Raw genomic sequence first — 9,626 nt, forward strand, 5'->3', positions numbered from 1 at the left:
TACTAGATACCTCAAGTTTATCCTATTATGTATATAAAAGGAAAAACTGGTTTCTGTTTAAGAGTAATATTTTATTTCCGAGAAACGCACACTACGGCCTAACCCATGTGCTAGTCTATACAACTATATGTACAAGTAAAATAGGTAGGTCTATCTATTATATATTATGTATATTATAATACATGGTTGAGCTTAAATGTTATATTAAAATTCCCTGTCAACGAAACGAATGGGTAGTTAGAAAAAAAATGTTATATCTATATGTATAGGTATATTATTTTAATTTTTTTTTTAATTTTTAAATCTGTTTTGAAATACTCGTTTTGGAAACGAATTAATGCATTCACATGTTCACATTCTTTCGCAGAAAAAAACAGAAAAACCTGCCTACCTAATCCTGTACGATAATTTTTTTATAGGAGACGAATCAATATAAGTAAATCCAACGAAATATTTACAAGAATCTTTCTAAAAACAAATCTCAATTATCAAAGTCGTAGAGACTAGAGATACTACACATTTTGAAAAAAAACTAGTAGGTCTATGAGCGCATTGCGTGTATAATATACACGCAATGCGCTAATAATTCGTCTATTATATGTTTCAACTATAAATATAATAATTAAATAAGAGTAGGTACTAGGTATGACCTATATGAATTAAATAGTTTTGACAACATAATTGTGTGACGTGTACCACTAGTTATATTTCAAAATGACTCGCAGTCGTTTTCAGACTTGTATAGTTAAGAGCGTAACTTTGGAGTGAAGACCAAAAATTATTGTAATCTTTAAATCGAAACTCTTATTAACATTTTTTAGAACCAAATCGATGTTTTAATGTTCTTTTAATTCCAAAATCCGATAGATACAATGTCTATTTAAAATTATTAATAATAATAATAATAATAATAATGACTAAATTAATAACTATAAAATAATACACAATTAATTATTGGATCTCTCCTATTTGAATTGATTATTACAATTCCCAGGACTCGGAATTGAACACATAAAAATATCATACAGCTGCACAAAATAGATAAATTAAAAAACAACGTAAAAGTCATAAGACGTGCATATTTCTTGATAAACTTTATCTACAAATAACTATATTCATTTTACTAAAGGTTTAAGGTGGACATTAACTAATTAGTTTATTTTCTAATTAACTTATGAACTTAAATAGTTTAATTGACAATTGTAATAACTTAACTGTTTGCAATTGATATTAGAAATTTTTTAGTAAAATTATAAATTATGAAATGTATTGTTTAAAATATTATATAATCTTCAATTACCATATTATGTTACATAAAAAAAATTATATATGTTAAATTATTAATTTGAGATTTGTATAGTTTAAATTATTAAATAATTACCATGTAATGTAAAAGGGTATTAGTATTTACACTGCACAATGTACATTATGATAAGAATTCAATAAAATTAAATTAATTTTTTTTTTTTTTTTTTTTAAATTAAAAAGACGCAGTTACTCTTTATGTGATTTACATAGGTATACTAATTAAAAAAAAATAGATTAACTTTTTTTAAACCGAGATAAGTTAATATCTTTTTCCAAATTCAATTTTAACTTATCGAGTCAAATTTATGATTTGTTAACAGTTAACTTCTAAGTAATCGATCTTGTGTTCTTTATAACTTAACTTAATTTGAGTTAATTATTTTCATTAATTTGCCTACTTTACTTTTTATTTAAATAACTATAATTTTTTATTACGCACAATATACATAATTTAAAAATCTTATATAAGCTTGTCTCTGAAATATTGTTAACTTCAAATTGTATTATTAGTAATTTTTCTCTAAAAACACTATAAAACGAGCATCTCTATTTTCCGTATAGATGCTTTTATGCTACAAAATTGTTAGTACCTATGACGTATTGTCGTCTTCTTAATCAGTGGCGACGCTAGGGACGGACCAGATAGGGCCATGGCCCTAACTAAAAAAACCTGGCCCTACTACTAGCCTAACCTTAGACATAATAATATTATTATTTGTCATAAGTAGAAAATAATGGAATTTGTACGTCACTGTACAGTCTGTATGTAGGTAATTTAGAATAATATACTTCTATAATATTATATTATTGTATAATTTTTAAAAATTATATAATATTATTTTTCTAATTACATATTTTTATGCATATTTTATAATTTTTTGTTTAAATCTCGTTTTTTGTGGCCTTACATTGGCCCTGCCTAGAAAAAAATCATGACGTTGCCACTATTCTTAATAGCAAAATACTATTATTTATCATATTAATCATAAATATATTTTCAATGAATGCCACACATATACTCAGGAAAGTGAAAAATTAAAAACTTTCGATATCCGAACCAAACGTGACCAAAAAGTTTTGGTCTGGATGACGCGACTAAGTGCTATGTTTCGTGTGAGTATACCTACCTATCTATTAAACCTCGTTGTATTGCTATATATAAGCTATATTGGTACTCATAACGAATAGAAAAACTAAATATGAACACGAACATAATATAGCCATTAGATACCTTCGTCGTCGCCTTTGATTAAAATTTAAACTTTGACAAACGCATTTATATATTCCCAATAACAACTACAGTAATTACAGCCTTCAGCTTTTACAGAAAAAACGATGTTATCGGATAAAACGTTTTGTATTGTAACAAGAATAGGCTCAACGTTATCTATTTTTTACGTAGTATTTTTTTTTCATGTCTATTATGCTGCGAGCCAAAAGCTATATATTAATTGTTATAATGTCATATAAGTATGACTAGTATGAGATTGTAAATCTGTAGCTGTGCATCACAGAAATATAATAATACATTAATAGATAATATAGATATCACTTACATACCGGCAGGCAGTACTCGGTATACAAACACACACATACACACACAAAAGGGATGGAATTCTTTGGACTTTTTTTTATATTTTTAGAGCACCACTATAAATTATTTAGAAGTTCGAATAGTAGGTTCGTTGTTTTTTACCAAATATTTTTTTAACATGTGTAGTTATTGTAACTAATTTTTACTTCGCTAAATTGTATTGAATAAGCTATGTATGTACCAGCTATTAAAGATCAATAATTTGACTGATTATACAATATTTATTGTAATTTGTAACTATGATTTAATATGTTACTACAATTACATTTATGTAACGTAATTAAAACTCAGTTTAAAAAAAACATAAATTTATAAGTGTACTAATCAAATGTATCTTTAATTTTTATTAATTACCTACCTACTATAACAGCCAACAGGTGCATTGCTGTATTCTGAAATCGCATTTGTATTATTATCACGCACCCAATGCAGTTGTCGTTATCCGTTAATTACCTTCTATAATATTAGTTATTTGAATAGTGCATGCATGTAAATGGTGCTCAAATTAAACAATTGAAAGAAGGGACTCTAAAAAAAATGAAAAAAAAAATCAATTGAACTCGGTTTAACTTAAGTTGTTGTTGGGGGTAGGGAACCAATACTAGAAGCTCAATAACGACTACTCAAGAGCGATTAAAATAATCGATTTTTTGAACAATATAATAGGTAAGTAGTTAATAAAGTACTTTTAAGGACGAGTATAGGTATAATAGAAATAGATTAAATAAACTTAATTTAATGTGCATCGATGTATTGACTTAGTAGTGTTGGTTGACCATTATTCAGTATGATTACAGCTCAAAATGTGTTGACTTGAGTTCGTTAACTTACAATTTCAACGCGAAAATATTGGAGTTATACACAGACATTTTGAAATTAGTTGTATTATATTCGTACTATTATAAAATATTAAATAATCTTTTACTGTTTAATAGAGTATAGACTACGAGTAATAAATTAATATACAATACACAATAATTGTTATAAACAGTTGTATTTACCTAATTTTAAAAATAGGAAATGTAAATTATTATTATTTGTTTGAAAAATAATAACGTCGTTTATAGTTAATTGTTCATCCATTGCACATAATGGACGTGATTATTGCAGCTATATCTATAATTATTATTGTCATTACAGTATTATAAATGATTAGCAATTCCAAGTTAAATAACTGTTACAAATTGTTTAAATGAGTATCAGACTCTTAATGTCCATTAAAAACACTTGTATGATAATTATTGTTTCTTTTGTTACCTACCGATATAATTTTGTTTTGACAAAGATCCTTTATATTTCCATACGATAATAAAATTCCATTTTTTAAAATTAATTTTAATTAAGTGTCTAACATTTTAATCAATTGGATTAAAAATTTATCTGATCCCATTATATTTTTTAATAATTAAAAAATATAAATAATTCATCTTCATTTTCTTGATAAATTAATGATAGACACATTTTTCAAGCAAACTATTACCTTTTTTTAAATAACACACTGAATATTACAATTATCTGCGTAATATTAAATTTCATGTGTTGTCCAATCAATAACCACTAAACCACGTCTCAAAATATTAACTTAGACGTAAGACAACCAATGATGTAGTCTTAAAAATTTTTATGGGTACACGCCTGAATCATTGTAAAATAAAACGTGGTGGGCTACGTTCCCCACAACCTCCTAATAAGTACTCGTTCATGTTATCTACTAGTGATTATAACATATTTGGTAAACAAAACCATAATTTTCATTTATAAATAGCATATTTAATCATCGACCAACATAAAATTATGGTAGACCAAATACTCAGAGTTGATAGCATATTGAACAAGTACTAGGGACAGAAGGTTTATATAAAATTGTAATGAATACTTGGAACAATAACTGATAACTGGGCAAAACAACAATATTGTGAACGTTACCAAATGGTTTAAAAATAGATTTGTGTACAAAAGACTCTGTACAACACGATTTAAGATAGTACTACTACAGCCGTGGTACAAATAAACCACGGACTTTTATGATCTTTTCTTAGTCCGTGAAATAAACAAATTATTACGCTTATCATTTTAATTATTAAATATCAAAGTTTAATGAATATACATATTATTTGCTGGGTAACGTTAATTCATCTTATTCATGCTCCGTGTACCCGCGTACTACGATTTTCGTTAAAGGTACACGCATAGTTATAAAATTAGGAAGTGGGTACACGCCGTGTATCCTCCACTACACCACTGAAGACAACTGATGGTCAAATATAATCATATTACGTATATGATAGATGCACACTAAGCATCTTTTATTTCCTGGCAACCTTGTTAGAAAGAGATAGTCAATGCCTATGATGGGACCTAAAGAATGTGGTGTTCTTTTTCTAAAAATGTTACTAAACTTCTTTCTCTCTCTAGCAATTAATTGGTATAGATAATCTTCCACTATTTTTTTTTTAACCATCTTAGCCCTCAGATCTATTTCTATATAGGTTAATAAATACAACAGGAAAGAAAAAATTGTAAAACTCAAATATAATAAATAATATATTTGTAAATAAAAATCAAATAATTTCATACATCACAAGTAGTTTAATTGCATAATACACCTATATTGATACTTGATAATGACTATTATTATTTTAAAGAATGATACAAAAAATAAATTGTACAAAATTTAGTTTATAAAAAGGTTCTCTACAATTTTGTATTATCATTTAAATGTAATAATAAAATTAAGTTAGACATTACTATGAGTAATAATAATTTGTTAACAAATGATAACTGTTAAAACTAATATGGAGTAATTTTGGAAATGGTTTTAACATAAATAGAAATAAGGAATACAAGGAAGAAATAATGTCTCCAAGATATATATTTTTTTTAATATGTCACTGTAAACCAGTGCTTGAATAAAGAGAGGACAGCTTTTTTTCTATAAATAAACATTTATGCATATTTTTTTTTACTATCTCTTATAATAAATGACATTTAAATATTCAGGTGGACACATTTTTTTTTACATTTATGTGCCCACCTTTTTAATTTTTCTCAATTCAAGCACTGTCATAAACAAATACAATATAATAAAAGATAAACATTTGATTCCTCGTGATTGTTTATAAGTCTTAGAGTGCAATAATTACTTACAAATAAAGTAATATCATATATTTAATTGGATTAAAATTAAATATTATGGCCAACAATATTAAATAATAATTTAATTAATTTTATACTAATTAAAAAATATTGATAAAAAAATCATGTAATACAATGTAGCTGTAAATATATATTTATTTTTAATCTATGTTTGTGAAAAATATAATAAAATTGTATTTTAATATTGACTGTACTTAAATACAATAGTTGGTTAATTTTATGAATAAGTTTATCTATGAGTAATAATCATTTCACATAATTACATTAAAAAAAAAAATGTTTGGATAATGTTCGTAATTAAGAGTAAAGTTCATATTTTGTTCATAATAATGTAAATTAAACTGCAGCTCCAGTCAAAAGTTTCTTGTCAAAGAGGAACTCACCGAGAGCTCCATGTGCTTCTAACATCTTACCAAGATTAGATATTTTACCAGCTAAGTCACGCTGACCTTCATATTGTTCAGTTAAGAAATCACCAGTTAACCAATCAACCAACTAAAAATAATTAAACAAAATCTATTTATTCAAACCTGTTTAAATAAAATTAAATAAAAATGGGTTTTTTAATTATTTGGTATAACAGAATTTGGTTAGTCCAATAGCAACAATTGTTATGTAAATATTTATTTCTATTAGTAATATTATAATTAGTATTATTTTAAATGGTTAAACCTTTCACTTTTATTAAAGATATTGAATAGGCTAAAGTATACTTAATATAAGGAACTAACACATGCCTAACTAATTATAGTTATAAAATATAAATAAATAATGATTTAAGATACTAAGTTAGTTGATAATGAATGTAAGAGATACATGTTTTTATTAATGAACAAAGTAAAGAAGAGCATACTAAGTTCTTTATTTGTATACATGATTAATTAGTATACAATTTAGTTGGCCAAATTATTATGTTATAATTCTCTAAAATATATTATATTGTTTAAATATTAATATTATCTACTCAAATAGTGAAAATAATATTTTTAACAACATGTAAATAATTAGCAATGACTAATAATGGTTACTTTAGAAAAAAAAGTAAATATATAAAACATGTGTAGAAAAGGTAATTAATTTTATGTAAATAAATTAAATACTTATATTCAAAACTTTGTCAAATAATAGTTGTATAGTATCAACAATTGTCTCGTTAATTGTAATAATACATTAGTGACAAATACATAGGGTACATTTTGTATAGATGTCCTTTTTAAGATATTCTATACAAGACGTAAAGAATCTTAATGCATCTTAAATAACAATTTGGCATGGCATTGCATGACATACCAAATAAGTTTTGATAAATAAAAAAGAAAGTTAACAAAAGAAATATTAATGGTAATAACTAATAGTATCATTTAAGCTTAGTCCAATGATAAACCAAAGATTTAGAATATTTGTCCTGATAAATTATTAGCTAAATGTAAATGTTATAATAATATTTTATTTGGACTGTCTAATCAGCAATTAATCATAGATTCAGAAAATAGAAAATTTAGCATATATTATAAATTGTTTATAACTTAAATATATTTTGTACAAAATAATGAATAGTTATGAACTATTATAAAATAAATTAGTTATTTTAGTCATTTTCGAACAACTTGCAGAAAAGACAATAAAGGATAGTTTTTATACTTTATGAAAATCTAGATTAACAAAGGTTTTTGAATTGTATTATGTATGTAATAATCTACAACCAACATAATGTTTGATTTATTATTAAGGAATAGTTGAAAGATAAAAACGGTATCTTTGTGTTAATAGTACTTAAATAGTGCATACAACTAGTTGAACTATTTTTAATAAGTCTTTAATTTTGATATATTTTTTTGCGATTAGTATTTCATACCTTCATTGTTAATGTAATACTTATAACAGGATTGTATAATAGATAATAAATAATTAATATAGTTGAGAGTTATCATAAAAGTTAATTATTAATAATGATAACATACCTATTAATTAATATTCCAAGTACTATACATACATATATTAAACTATTAATATTATATAGTTATAACACCATTAAGAGTCAAGTGATCTTAGAAACACTCATAATGATAAAGCCTTAGTGACAAATCGACAAAGAATAAATGTTGAAGTATTATTTTGATAAAAACTCTTATTAAATTTAATATCCATTCATTCATTAATTATTTTTGTTTTTCTTTTTAATTAGTAATATGTCACGTAACACTGATAAAATAAAATACTACTCACATGATAGTCATTGAAATCTTGTCCATCACGTCCAGGTTCCTCACATGTGGTGGCAATATCTCTTATCTTACGTGTAACATGAGCTTCCAATTTTAAAGCATCCTTCAATGCACTTAAGCCATCAGCCCATGTTTCAGACAAAGGTTGCTATAAATAAATATATATATACATGTAATAAAACAACTAATATAAGTTATATAATATGGGTTATAGATATATTTACATACAGGATCACGAATTAATTGACTGATCTCTTTAGTTAAACCTCCTCTCATCAACAAATATCCAATAATTTTGATAGCATGGTCACGTTCTTCACTGGCACTTTCAAAGAATATTTTTGCAAATCCTGGACGATTTACTGTGTCCTTAGAAAAATGTGCTCCCTAAAAATACACGATACAAGCACATTAATAAAGTTACTTTATTTTCAATTACATATTTTGAGCTCTAACTGGTTGTACACAATTAATTTTTTAGTGTAAACCGACAGACAATCAAAAATAATAAAATAATTTCTAATCACCATTGCAAAATATGTCATTGCTGCAGTGAGTTCTTCCTGGACTTGTTCTTTCATTTTTTTCGTACACGGGGTAACCATGGTGATCCAATCATCTGGAATCTGGACCTGAGGCAATTTACCTGAGAAAGAATAAAACAAAAATTATAAATGATTGTCATACATGTAGCATTTTAGAATAAACGATAATGACAATACTTACAGGTCATTTTTCCGTGCGCCTCTTGGCCGGCCACGAAAAGAACGGCTGCCACACAGAACAGCGAAAGCTTGAACATGATTCTGGTGTGCGACGATATCGTTGAAAACTTTGAACTGAAACAAAGAGTAAAGACGAATGTAGCAACAATAACAACGGAGTATTGATAATACTATAATATTAGTACGCAATGGACGAGGAACGATAGCGGGTCGCGTATTACGTCAAACGAAGACGACGAGACAATGACGGGCAAACAGTAATTATAAATAGTATATATATGCACATGAATAATATTGCATTATATTATGCTTAGTGTTCTAAGAAAATAATAATAACGTATCGGCTCGGCGGGAGAGAGGGGGCGGGGCGAAGAGATGCGGAAAGGAATGAAAAAAAATATCATATTAATAATAACAACGGCATTTAAGTCGTACCGAAACGCTACGACGAGGTGGTGTTCGTCACTGAAATAATATAATATTAAATGTGTGTTAGTGTGGAAAACGATGAAAGTCGTACCTGGTCCACCGAAGGAAAAATTGTGTTGTCGACGGGCACGCGAGCGACGGAGCTGTTGCAGGCGAATACTACGGAGTCACGACGAAAGGTTGACACAC

At 26.4% G+C, this 9,626-nt stretch overlaps 1 protein-coding gene across 2 annotated transcripts; it reads right to left on the minus strand.

The window, feature by feature from the left end:
- Positions 1-6,268: 6,268 nt before the first annotated feature.
- Positions 6,269-9,620, minus strand: LOC112591293 (ferritin subunit). 2 transcript variants are annotated; one of them, XM_025335064.1, is made up of 6 exons: positions 9,529-9,620; positions 9,010-9,122; positions 8,811-8,929; positions 8,512-8,670; positions 8,285-8,431; positions 6,269-6,553 (listed from the first exon to the last, which is right to left on the minus strand). In XM_025335064.1, the coding sequence occupies exons 2-6, from the start codon at positions 9,083-9,085 to the stop codon at positions 6,395-6,397; spliced, it is 660 nt and encodes a 219-aa protein (XP_025190849.1). In that variant the 5' UTR covers positions 9,086-9,122; positions 9,529-9,620; the 3' UTR covers positions 6,269-6,394. The 2 variants fall into 2 exon arrangements, with proteins under 2 accessions (XP_025190849.1, XP_025190850.1); XM_025335065.1 differs by lacking the exon at positions 9,529-9,620 and adding an exon at positions 9,444-9,467.
- Between the last annotated feature and the right edge of the window lie 6 nt (positions 9,621-9,626).

This window comes from Melanaphis sacchari, unplaced genomic scaffold (assembly GCF_002803265.2).
Source record: "Melanaphis sacchari strain LSU unplaced genomic scaffold, SCAv2.0 Contig130_pilon_pilon, whole genome shotgun sequence".
Classification (NCBI taxonomy): domain Eukaryota; kingdom Metazoa; phylum Arthropoda; class Insecta; order Hemiptera; family Aphididae; genus Melanaphis; species Melanaphis sacchari.